The 13,838-nt window shown below is 44.1% G+C and overlaps 1 protein-coding gene across 1 annotated transcript in view; it reads right to left on the reverse strand.

Moving 5' to 3' along the window:
* LOC128661312 (uncharacterized) overlaps positions 1-13,838 on the reverse strand; it is a 178,010-nt gene that overhangs the window by 112,631 nt on the left and 51,541 nt on the right. The window contains exon 12 of the mRNA XM_053715583.1: positions 13,455-13,710. Within this exon, the coding sequence (XP_053571558.1) occupies positions 13,455-13,710 (256 nt within the window). The remainder of the gene's footprint in view (positions 1-13,454; positions 13,711-13,838) is intronic.

The raw sequence follows: 13,838 nt of genomic DNA on the forward strand, positions 1-13,838 counted from the left end.
GATTTAAAATGGAAAGGTTAGTCACCGCATCTGGCCAAATGGGACAAGCTCAGGCACCACGTCAAGGTCTTTTCCAACAGCTGAGTCCCTAACACAGCCACACAATGCAGGCTCTCAAAGCCAGACAAACTGGGAACAAGGGAGGGGTGCACAGGTATAGGTAATCAACCAGCAACATACAAAACACGGAAAGGGGACTGCACTCCAAAACCGGACCAGGTACACATCCCATGACACAGCAACATCTCACAAAAAGCTGTGCCGTCACCAGAGTCATAGGCAGTTAACCCCAGACAGGAGTGTGTGCAAAAACCATGGGGGATTACAAAACAAATACAACACATAAAGGAAACCCAGCACTCACCAGCTAGCTCACAGCTAAGATTTAAAATGGAAAGGTTAGTCACCGCATCTGACCAAATAAGACAAGCTCAGGCACCACGTCAAGGTCCTTTCCAACACCTGAGTCCCTAACACAGCCACACAATGCAGGCTCTCAAAGCCAGACAAACTGGGAACAAGGGAGGGGTGCACAGGTATATGTAATCACCCAGCAACATACAAAACACGGAAAAGGGACTGCACTCAAAAAACGGACCAGGTACACATCCCATGACCCAGCAACATGCCAGCCCTGGGTGCTAAATAGCACTCACAAAAAGCTGTGCCATCACCAGAGTCATAGGCAGTGGGAACGGCTACACTACAGAAATTTCAGAAAAATAAGTAAGATAAAGTGGTGCAAAAATTATTTTTAAAAATACATCTAAGGGATCTGGGAGGGGGTGGGGGTTGCTCTTTGGCTGGGGGGAAGCTACACTACAGAAAAAAATAATAAAACATTAAAAAAGCATTTTTTTTTAGTAAACAGGGTACTGGCAGACAGCTGCCAGTACCCAATATGGCTACCAATAAGGTAGAGGGGGAGGGTTAGAGAGCTGTTTGGGGGGGGATCAGGGAGGTTGGGGGCTAAGGGGGGATCCTACACATCAGCATAATTAAATATGCTAAAAAGATTAATTTTTTTTAAAAAAATACCTTTTATTTTAGTACTGGCAGTCTTTCTGCCAGTACTTAAGATGGCGGGGACAATTGTGGGGTGGGGGAGGGAAGAGAGCAGTTTGGGAGGGATCAGGGAGTGTGATGTGTCAGGTGGGAGGCTGATCCCTACATTAAAACTAAAATTAACCCTGCAAGCTCCCTACAAGCTACCTAATTAACCCCTTCACTGCTAGACATAATTCACATGTGATGCGCAGCGGTATTTAGCGGCCTTCTAATTACCAAAAAGCAACGCCAAAGCCATATATGTCTGCTATTTCTGAACAAAGGGGATCCCAGAGAAGCATTTACAACTATTTGTGCCATAATTGCACAAGCTGTTTGTAAATAATTTCAGTGAGAAACCTAAAGTTTGTGAAAAAAATTGTTAAAAAGTGAACTTTTTTTTTAATTTGATCGCATTTGGCGGGGAAATGGTGTCATGAAATATACCAAGATGGGCCTAGATCAATATTTGTGGTTGTCTACTACACTACACTAAAGCTAAAATTAACCCTAGAAGCTCCCTACATGCTCCCTAATTAACCCCTTCACTGCTGGGCATAATACACGTGTGGTGCGCAGTGGTATTTAGCGGCCTTCTAATTACCAAAAATCAACGCCAAAGCCATATATGTCTGCTATTTCTGAACAAAGGGGATCCCAGAGAAGCGTTTACAACCATTTATGCCATAATTGCACAAGTTGTTTGCAAATAATTTCAGTGAGAAACCTAAAGTTTGTGAAAAAATTTGTGAAAAAGTGAAAAAAATTTTTATTTGATCTCATTTGGCGGTGAAATGGTGGCATGAAATATACCAAAATGGGCCTAGATCTATACTTTGGGATGTCTTCTAAAAAAATATATACATGTCAAGGGATATTCAGGGATTCCTGAAAGATATCAGTGTCCCAATGTAACTAGAGCTAATTTTGAAAAAAAGTGGTTTGGAAATAGCAAAGTGCTACTTGTACTTATTGCCCTATAACTTGCAAAAAAAGCAAACTACTTTAGAGAGCAAACTACTTTAGAGAGAAACCCTAATTGGTACATAAAACTACCTTATCTGAATGAAAAATAAGGTAAGGAGAATCATACTGCAATGCCGAGAGCTCTAAAACTCTACGAGCAGATGAAATAGCAACAAGAAACAAAACTTTCCAAGATAACTTAATATCTAAGGAATGCATAGGCTCAAACAGAGCCCCTTGAAAAACCTTAAGAACTAAATTAAGACTCCAGGGAGGAGTAACTGGTTTGAACACAGGCCTGATCCTGACCAAGGCCTGACAAAGAACTAAATTAAGACTCCAGGGAGGAGTAACTGGTTTGAACATAGGCCTGATCCTGACCAAGGCCTGACAAAACGATTGCACGTCTGGTACGTCTGCCAGACGTTTATGTAACATAGACAAGGCAGATATTTGACCCTTTAGGGAACTTGCCGATAAGCCCTTCTCCAAACCTTCTTGGAGAAAGGACAGAATTCTAGGAATCCTAACTCTACTCCAAGAGTAGCCCTTGGATTCACACCCATATAGATATTTACGCCATATCTTGTGGTAAATCTTTCTAGTCACAGGTTTACGAGCCTGAATCATGGTCTCTTTCACCGATTCCGAAAATCCCCGCTTGGATAAAATTAAGTGTTCAATTTTTCAAGCAGTCAGCTTCAGAGAAACTAGATTTGGATGAAGGAATGGCCCTTGAGTAGAAGGTCCTTCCCTCAACCGAAGTCTCCAAGGTGGAAGAGATAACGTCCACCAGATCTGCATACCAAATCCTGCAAGGCCATGCCGGTGCAATGAGGCTCACCGACGCCCTTTCCTGCTTTATTCGAGCAATGACCCGAGGAAGAAGAGCGAACGGAGGAAATAGGTATGCCAGACTGAAATTCCAAGGTACCGCCAGGGCGTCTATCAGTACAGCCTGAGGGTCCCTTGACCGCGACCCGTACCTCTGAAGCTTGGCATTCTGCCGAGATGCCATGAGATCCAATTCCGGCTGACCCCATTTGAGAATCAGGCTGGAAAACACTTCCGGATGGAGTTCCCACTCCCCCGGGTGAAAGGTCTATCTGCTCAGGAAGTCCGCCTCCCAGTTGTCCACCCCTGGGATGTGGATCACCGACAGACAACAATTGTGGGTCCCCGCCCACCAAATTATTTTGGCTACCTCTGTCATGGTTAAGGAACTCTGCATTCCTCCCTGATGGTTGATGAAAGCTACTGAAGTTATGTTGTCCGACTGGAACCTGATGAACTGGGCCGAGGCTAACTGGGGCCAGGCCAGAAGAGCATTGAAGATTGCTCATAGCTCCAGAATGTTTATGGGCAGAACAGACTCTGACTGAGTCCAAGTTCCCTGCGCCTTTAGAGAGCCCCAGACTGCTCCACATCCTAGAAGGCTGGCGTCTGTTGTAACAATCACCCAGGAGGGTCTGCGAAAGCAGGTACTCTGGGAGAGATGATCCTGAGACAACCACCAAAGAAGAGAATCCCTTGTCTCCTGCTCCAGCTGTATTCATGGAGACAAATCCGCATAATATTCGTTCCATTGACTGAGCATGTTTAAGTGCAGAGGTCTGAGATGGAAACGAGCGAACGGGATGATGTCCATTGCCGCCACCATCAGCCCGATTACCTCCATGCACTGAGCCACTAATGGCCGAGGAGCGGACTGAAGCGCTAGGCAAGAATCGAAAATCTTTGATTTCCTGACTTCTGTCAGAAAAATCTTCATTGATAAGGAATCTATTATGGTTCCCAAGAAAGTTACCCTTGTATTTGGTTAAGGAGCTCTTTTCCAAATTTACCTTCCATCCGTGAGATTGCAGGAAAGGACCTTGCTTGTTGAAAAGATGGCGCCTGGAGCAGGATGTCGTCCAGATAGGGCGCCACTGCAATGCCCTGTAATCTGAGCACCGCTAACAGGGATCCCAGAACCTTTGAGAAAATTCTGGGAGCTGTGGCAAGGCCGAAAGGAAGAGCCACGAATTGGAAGTGTTTATCTAGAAATGCAAACCTTAGAAACTTGTGATGATCTCTGTGAATGGGAACATGCAGGTACACATCCTTTAAATCCACCGTTGTCATAAATTGACCCTCTTGGACCAAAGGAAGAATGGAACAAATAGTTTCCATCTTGAAGGACGGTACTCTGAGGAATTTGTTTAGACTCTTGAGATCTAAAATTGGTCTGAAGGTTCCCTCCTTTTTGGGAATCACAAACAGATTGGAATAAAACCCCAGACCCCGTTCCTGCATCGGAACAGGAACTATCACTCCCAGGTCGGAGAGGTCCCGTACACAGTGTAAGAACGCCTCTCTTTTTGTCTGGTCTACAGATAATCTTGAAAGCAGAAACCTGCCTCTGGGAGGAAAATTCTTGAACTCTAGTTTGTATCCCTGGGACACTATGTCTACTGCCCAGGGATCCTGAACATCTCAAACCCAAGCCTGAGGGAAGAAGGAAAGTCTGCCCCCCCACAAGATCAGGTCCCGCATCGGGGGCAGGCCGTTCATGCTGTATTTGATTCAATAGTAGGCTTTCAATCCAATTGTTTTCCCTTGTTCCAAGACTGATTGGGTCTCCGGGAAGGTTTAGACTGTTCTTGCTTGGAAGAGGAAGAATTTCCCTTGAAATTTTGAAAGGAATGAAAATTACTCTGACGTCCCTTTTGCTTGTTTCTCTTATCCTGAGGGAGAAGATGACCCTTTTCTCCCGTAATATCAGAGATTATTTTCGTCAAGCCCGGTCCAAACAAGGTCTTTCCCTTGTAACCACCAATCCCTTTCTGTTCCTCATGTATTGTGAGGACTTTAAATTATAGGGATAGACTTTTTTCTGAGACAACATTTTCCAAGGCGGATGCTGTTCAGGAGTCTAATGACAATGTTTAATATATGCCGCAGCTTTTTCCTCTTACGCTTTCCCTGCAACATGGGAAAAGCAGACAACGCATCAGAAACTGCAGAAGACATGAGAGAAGCAATGTCTTGCAACGTAACTCCAGGAGGAGCTAGAGAGGAAGCGCAGGGCACTGCATGTGTGTGCGGTAAAATTTGGGACGCTTGAGGAGAAAGCTGCGGCATATATTAAACATTGTCATTAGATTAGACTCCTGAACAGCATCCGCCTTGGAAAATGTTGGCTCAGAAAAAAGTCTATCCCTATAATTTAAAGTCCTCACAATACATGAGGAACAGAAAGGGATTGGTGTTTCTACATTGGCATCAAAAGACAAAGAACAAGCTGGGGGGCGGAGTTAACTGCCTAACGAAGTAGAGGTGTTTTGTAATAGCTTCCTGCTTTGTAGTGGACTAAACTTGTTCTTTTTGGGCAAAAGGAGTTTCAGACTCTACCCTATTTTGCCAGATTGTCTATACCAAGGCTAGGACACTATCTGGCTAAGGTTACTGAGCCCATCGAGTAATTCTGGGACTTACACAGGGCCGTAGCTTACACAGAGGACATCTGGGAAAGTGGTTGTAGAACTCCACACTCACCTGCATCACTGCTAGAGGAGCCCGGACACTGAATTCTGCCTTCACACAGTGGCGCAAAAAGCCGGCATCTTTCTTTTTGTCCGCTCCTGCTGCTGAGGACACCGGGCATCTGTGGAACTCTGTGTTGTCTTGGCCCTGCGGAATAGGGAATTCCTGGAGGCCGGTTAGATCGTTCCACCCTCTGGCTCTACCCTGCTTGCTACCTCTGGCCCCTGTGTGATCTGGGGGGCCGGATACCGGGCAATACCATTATATAATAGGCCTTTATACACAGCACACTACCTCCTAGCACAAAAACCCCCATTTATTTCCTGAGGGGCCCTGGGGAGTGTTAACATCAGTTGCCGGGTACAACCAGCTCAGCTAGGTTGAGGTGTATAATTTAATGTAATGCTGGCTGCCTCACTCTGTTACTGAAAGAAGACATTCCCACCACTATATTTGCAGGCCTCATTAGCCACACTTCTAAAGGATCTATCATCTGGGCCCGTCTCCTTCATTTACCCCCAGAGCTGGACACTTAACTCACAATAAACCCACCTGGGGCACTCTGTCCTGTGGACTCAATTATATAATACCTGTGCCCACAGAACTGCCACACACAGTGTTATTCTAGGGCTCTTTACCCACTCTGCATAACTACTGAGGAGCCTATTTCTGGATATTTGCCCACAGGGGTCGTATATTGAGCTACCACCTCCAGAACTTTCCATACGCTCTCACGAGTGCCCTGTAGCCTCACTACCTTCACCCACTGGAGACTTTTGTGGGGGGGCTTATACAGACCATCTTGACCTAAGTGTTCTTTGTACAGGAGTGCTCACGTTAGTAATAGTTGCTGCGTCAGCTGGGGTGTCTTTGAGGTGCTTACTCAAAGTGTAGTGTAATTTCTCTGTATAGCTACATGTAAATGCTCATTGTATTGTTCTTTATTCATTCTTTTTTGCCTGGTTAAAGCTCCTGTAATCCTTACCCTCACCTCCCCCGCTCCCGCCCAGCTTGTCTGGGTGGGTCACCACCTTTCTCCCTTTCCTCTTCCTTCGGGTCGTATCCTCCTTCCCCGAGGTGTGGGCTAAGGCTTTGAACAAGCCTGGGTTATTGCTTGTGGTTATTGCTGTAAGCTTTTATTTATATGTTACACCTGTTCGGGCTGTCCTGCCTCCATGCCGATTTTTGTAGTCTGTTTGCCCCTACTCGTGAGGCTATGGAGAGGGTTTTCCCTCATCCGATGTGGTAGGCAGGATAGCGGGAAGGTCAGAGTGGTTGCCCTATCTTAACAGCATGTGTATCTTAGAATATATATTTTGTTTCACAAACTAATATGTAACTTGTCACTTTAACTGTCTTACAACCTCTGCTCATTTTGTAACACGGGGGCCTGGTTTTCTCGAAGGTTGTATTATTGCTGTTAGACATAAGGCACTTAACCTGTTTGTGCAATGCCTCATAACAGTAGGAGACGATCCAAATCTCACGCCAAGCCTCAGAAGACAGTCCTGGACCACTTCTCGCTGCAGGCTCAGCAAGGGCCTATCAAGCCACTTCCTAGTCAGATGGATCTAGATTCGCAGGATGAAGGCTCCCAATCCAGTGTTAACTCTAGCACAGCTCCTCTAGATACCTCACAAAGTCTGCTATGCAGAAGATGCTGGCTGCCCAGACCCTATCCATCACGAAGGAGATCCATCACAGCTCAGCTGAATTACGTAAAGATATATCTGAGATAGGCGAACGTGTGGATGCTATGGAGCGCAAGCAAGACGATCTGGCCACAGATCATACCAATCTTCTTTCATACTCAGAAGCCCTATCAGATCAGATAACACAGCTGGAATTTAAGCTAGCCGACCTGGAAGATAGGTCCCGCAGGAGCAATATTAGGTTTAGAGGCATTCCGGAAACAGTTTCGCTCTCTGAGTTGCAGACCTTCCTTTCAGATCTATTTCAAGAACTGCTTGGGACTTTTGAAATGTCACCCAACACTTTGGAGAGATGTCATAGGGCCCTTAGGCCCCGCTCGCTATCATCTGACAAACCTAGAGACGTTATTGTATGTTTCCACAGCTATAGCGTCAAGGACCGGATCTTGCAAGCAGCATTTCGCAGGCCATCTATCTCTGAGAAATTCAGGGGGATTCAACTACTTCAAGACCTCTCTCAACATACCCTCCAACAGCGGAGATTGTTTTCCCCAGTTACAGAAGTTCTCAGGAGAGAAAACATCAAGTATAGGTGGGGGTACCCAATCAAAATTGTTGTTACAAAAGAAAACTAGTCTCACACGGTTAATACCCTAAGTTAAGGTTTCTCTCTATTGGAATCCTGGGGCTTGTGACCATCTGAAAACAACGTCCAAGCTCCTTCCAGGCCAAGCTCAGGGCCTCTGCACCAGAATGGCAGGTCAAGGAACAAAGACCAAAAAGGCATAAGCATCATCCACCTTCACACGACCCTGAACTGTAATGGACTCGGATCTTGGCTTTACCCACTGTGCATCCTTGGGGTAATCTAACCTGTTTAACTATTTCTGGTGGTTCCTAGGTTTTTGTTAAAAGCATACAGTTACGTGTCTATATTAGTTGCACCTTACTTAGCTGTACTTATTTAATAATATAGTTATGTATGTTTAAATACTTTACATCTTTTTGGGTCATACCACTCTGGCGTTATTGCTCATTTTTCGAAACCCCCCCCCAATTATGCCCATATCCTGGGCTCAACTTGGTGGACTACTTCCACCACAACACCCCCATAATTTGTCAGCAGATACACTCCATTTTGTACATGTTTAACCCTTATTCCCTCCTTCACTTTCCCTCTCCCTTTATTCCCGGCAGGCCCTGGCACTCCTTTCCCCCTACTCTGGTAAATGGCTCATAGTAATAAGATAAAATTCATTACACACAACGTTAGGGGTTTAAATTCGCCAGGCAAGCGTAGCATTTTTCTTAGATCACTCTCACATTTGAATCCGGATGTGGTTCTCCTCCAAGAGACACACTGGAAAGAGGGAGATATCCCTAGACTTATCTCTAAAAACTACAATAAAGTTGAACTTGCCCGTATTCCTCCAAGGCAAGAGGAGTGGCTATTCTGATATACAGGCGCCTAGCGTGCAAGATGATTTTCATAGAAAAAGACCCCCAGACCAGATACATAATATTAAAGTGTAAACTCAACCAAATTCTCTGTCTATTCTCTATTCCATCGCCTCCGTATACCTTCCCAATACTGGCCAGTGCAGGTACCTTCACAAAATCCTTAAATTGATAGATAGGTACGGACAGGGCAGGGTAATTATTGGTGGGGACTTCAATCTGGTATGGGATCCTCTCTTAGATAAAAAGACAAATAGAACTAAATCAGGAATTGCACGTAGCAATAACCTTTCCTTCAAATTTAGGTCCCTCATGTTGAAATTTGGGCTCTACAATGTTTGGAGAGCCTTCAACTCGCAGGACATAGACTTCACACATTTCTCACATGCCCACTCAACTTATTCTAGGATAGATTATATTTTTACCCAAGCCCAAACCTTAGACCATGTTAGAAAAGCTAAAATTCACGTCTGCCCATGGTCAGACCATGATCAGGTTTCCTTTACTCTTAGTGAACCTACTGATAAACCAAGCCCTGCATCCTGGACCATGCCCCACACCTTACTTTCTGACATCCCCTTTAGAGAAGAGTTACGGAACTCCATGAGGGAATTAATTGAATGACAACCACTTAGTCTCCGATGATACTTTATGGGGAGCTCTGAAGGCCTCTATTAGAGGCTTGATTATTAAAAAACAGGCTAGCTTACGGAAAGCTCGGGGATTACACCTTTCACAGGCCTTTAGTGATCTCAAAAACTTGGAAGCCCAGAATCGCAGCTCTCCCGTACCGTCATACGGAAGCGATTCGCATGTTGAAGGCCCATATCTGAACTGGAACTGAAACGCACACAACAGCAACTTATTAAGACTAGGCAACTATTCTATTATATAAGGTAATAAAGCCGACACATTATTAGCCAATAGGTTATGCCATAAAGAAAGCGCTTCCTGCATTCAAATGATTACGCATAAAGGCCAGTTCACTACCTTGCCCAGTCAGATAGGCTCTCTCTTTGCCAGATATTATGAAGACCTTTACAACATTACGGACTCTGAGTCTCCCCCTGCCATGCCCCAGCCTATTATCAAGCAAATTCTTAAACAACTTAATCTCCCTACTCTGTTGACAGCCGATCAGGATTCCCTGAGAGGCCCCATTTCCCTATCTGAGGTTAAACAGGTAATTAGGCACCATAAGCCGCTTAAGGCCCCAGGCCCTGATGGCTTTCCTTCTCTGTTCTATAAGACATACAGGGCTGAATTATCCCCCCTGCTACAACGTTTTTTCCACACGGCTGGCTCGCAGGGCTCATTTCGCAGGGAATTCCTAGAAGCCACTATTATAACTATCCCGAAGCCCGATAAGGATCCATGTTTATGTTCTAGTTACAGGCCAATCTCCCTCATAAACACTTATATCAAAATCTATTAGAAAATCTTAGCTAATAGAATTGCTACACTACTCCCCAATCTAACGAGGACCAGGTAGGATTTATCCCCAACCGAGAGGGGCCTGATAACACCAGGCGCTTGCTTAATATTGCTTTGGAGGCCACCAGACTAAATAAACCCTTCTCGATCCTATCATTGGATGCTGAGAAAGCATTTGATAGGGTCAGATGGGAATATCTCTGGGAAGTTCTGGAGGCATATCGGTTCCCAGTGGAAATGCACTCTCATATACAAGCTCTGTACTCTTCTCCCTCAGCAAGGGTCAGGGGTATGGGGTTTTGCTCAGCTCCATTCTCAGTGTCCAACGGCACCCGTCAAGGCTGCCCTTAATCCCCTCTCCTGTTCGCCTTGGCTATAGAACCCCTCGCCGAACTCATCCGTCGGGAACCCTCTTTGGAAGGTATTACCTTACACGGTACTTCCCACAAAATCGCGCTTTTTGCGATTGACATCACTATTTTTTCCTCTTCCCCTAAAAATACTATCCCTCCGCTTCTGTCCCTTTTGAAACTCTTTGGGGACATGTCCTTCTACAAATTAAACCCTACAAAAACTGAACTATATTCATGGGGGTTCCCCTCAGACTACATCCAAGACCTTGCAAACACACAACTTCCAGAGTAAAAAGGAAAACATCAAGCATTTAGGGATTTACATCTCAAACAACATTACTCAGCTTATCCATGACAATTATACCCCATTGCTATCTGAACTGTGATCCCTGACCTCCAAGTGGAACCTTCAAGCGGTATCATGGTTGGGCAGGATTACTGCCCTCAAGATGTCATTCCTTCCAAAATTGACGTATCTGTTTAGGTGCCTTCCACTTCGGCTTCCTAGGCATCTGCTAATGCAGTTCCAGAGCGGGTTCACCAGATATATCTGGCACGGGAAGCCAGCTAGAGTGGCTCATACAATTCTGCAGTTCCCTAAGTCTTTCGGGGGTATAGCGTCGCCTTCTATAGTCAGATATTACGAAGCTGCTATGCTCACTCATATATCGCTTTGGGGAATTATTAAACCCACTAGCAAATGGAGCACTTTTAAGCAGGCATCCTTGCCCATCCATGTTCATCTGCGGGACCTTATCTGGATCCCTCCTCTGGATCCCTCCTCACTGTCAGAGACACCTCTACATCGACAATCAAGTAATTAAGGAATGCTTACTTATTTGGGACAAACTCAGGCACGTAGCACCACATCCATCACCCATTCACTCTATCACAGGCCTCCTTCTAGGTCTCCCTGACTCCCACCCTAATTCCTGGACTAATCTGGGGCTTACAAAGTTCAAGGACCTGCTGGTCGCCCAATCACGGAACCATTCCCCCCCCCCTTATCCAGCTTGTGGGATCTCAGGTAATCCCCCCCAAGCTACATTTTGAATATACACGATTTAAGAGCATACTTAGCTCCTGGGGATTTTCTCCTTCCACTCCCCGCCCTCTGACCACCTGGAAAGCTAGGTGGCAGAGAGGTGGGAAGCTGTCCATTATCTGTTAATGGAAGGGGCACTGCCCACAGATAAGGCAGCCCATCTACTGAAATGGGAAGACACAGTACACACTTCTATTCCTTCGCAGATATGGGCTAAAGCATTTGACCTAACCTCCAAAGCCATCCACTGCACAACTCTATTCGAAACGTTCTACAAATTATTATCACATTGGTACTTTGTCCCCACGAGATTGTTTAAACTGGGACTAATTACTTCCTCTTTGTGTTGGAGGTCTTGTGGCCTCTCGGGCGATTCCCTTCATATTTGGTGGGGATGCCCTAAAATTAAGTTATTAATTAACAGGGTCTTTGCGACTCTGTCGAAATTGGGTATTCGGGTTTTCAAGTCTCTGGTAACTGCCCTTCTAGACATAGGACTTCACCCTCTCCCGAAACATCAAAGCTATTTATGTATTTACTTTTTCACCGCCACGAAACTAGCTATTGCTAGATCCTGGAAAAAAGATAGGCCCCCTGAATGGAACTCTATCTTAGAAATCATGGCTTACATTAAAGCTATGGAAAAGAACGTATTTTTTACACTAAACAATATTGATCTATACAAACTTATATGGGAGAATTGGGCAGCCCTATTTAAACCTCACTGGCAACCCGCAGTCTCTATGTGAGTTTAAAAAAAAAAAAAAAATTAATTCTGTGTCCTCATTTCAGTTGTAACATCTCTGTCTGTTCTTGCTGGTTTTCGATTGGACACTTTGTAAGTGTTACTCTGTGTTAATTGATTTACTCTTTCAATAAAGCTCTTTGAAATCTAAAAAAAAACTCCCACAAAGAACAAGTGACATTTTGCAAAGCCTCTTGGTCCATTCTGCCTCACAAAGGATCAAATTAACAAATAATAACCTTAATTTTTTAATAAAAATTAAAATAGAAAAAAACGTTACTGTCCCTTTAAATTTTAGACCGTAACTTTTTTAATTAAGTCTGCAGAATGAGGTATTAAGCTAAATAACCATAAAGAAACACCTCTACACCTCAGCTTCTTTGCTGAGGTGCCTACCTGCCCTGCTACAACGGAGTTTTGTCCCGTTTCAGTAGATAAACGATCTGGACTCCAGCAGCAGACGAAATGAGCCGTTCTCCGGTCCTAGAAACTAGGGTTGCACCGATACCATTTTTTTAGGACCGAGTACAAGTACCAATACTTTTTTTCAAGTACTCACCGATACCAAGTACCAATACTTTTCTATTGTCAGGTGACAGTTTCCCAAGCACATTACAACCGAGTCAGACTAACTAATGTTTTATGATAGCTTCTTTATAAGTATGAAGAACTGTAACTCAAAATACAATATAAACAAGGCAGTTTTATTGGCTTGTTGTCACAAAGTTGTAACAACTCAAATTTCACAGAACGTTAAATAAAATATATAACAAGCAACAATAAAATAAATATTAAATAACAAATGTAAAATATCACAACCAACCAAAAGTGCAATACAGTATAACTATAAAATTATTAAATATAACAGTGCACAGTTAAACAACATTATGGGCTAGATTACATTTGACTGGTAAGTGTGGTAACCTAATTGTGCAAGATGAGAACTAGCACTAGTAGCAATATAACATTATCAGGCAATCTAGCAAATAGAATAATTATTTTTTAAATGTTAGTGGCAAGTTCTTTTTAAGGAACAGAAGCATCTCTGCATGTTCAGCAGTAAGTCTGTTCCTGTTATCTGTAAGGACGTTTGACGCCAAGCTGAACAGTCTTTCACTTTCCACACTACTGTATGTGGCAGAGAGATATTTTTGGGCCATTTTAGCCAGAGCAGAAAATCACAGTTTATTAACTGTTCAGTAACTCAGGGGTTTGTCTGAGCGAGGTACAGTGATCTCCCCCAGGTAAGCTTCCAGTTGTATAGTAGCAGCTTTGTAAGCACTGCTCTCAGATGGAGATGGACATTCACCAGCAATTTCTGCAAAGACGCTGTCCAGACTGGTACCTGGCTGGTCATGGTGAGGCCTCTTGGCAGCTGGTTCTTCATGCTCCTCTATCTCTTCAGAAATGTTTTGCTGTCCCAGTATGAACATTTCTTTTGCCTGCCTGGAAATGTGTGCATTAGTGAAAAATCGATCTTTATACCTACAAAGAACAAAATAAACAACAATGAGGAATGGATGACGACTGATATATATAAGCACTAGGCAGCATACTATTCTTTCAGTGAATTAAGAAAAAAAAAAGTCTGCGCAGTAATGACACCAAAAAAA

This window comes from Bombina bombina, chromosome 1 (assembly GCF_027579735.1).
Source record: "Bombina bombina isolate aBomBom1 chromosome 1, aBomBom1.pri, whole genome shotgun sequence".
Lineage (NCBI taxonomy): Eukaryota > Metazoa > Chordata > Amphibia > Anura > Bombinatoridae > Bombina > Bombina bombina.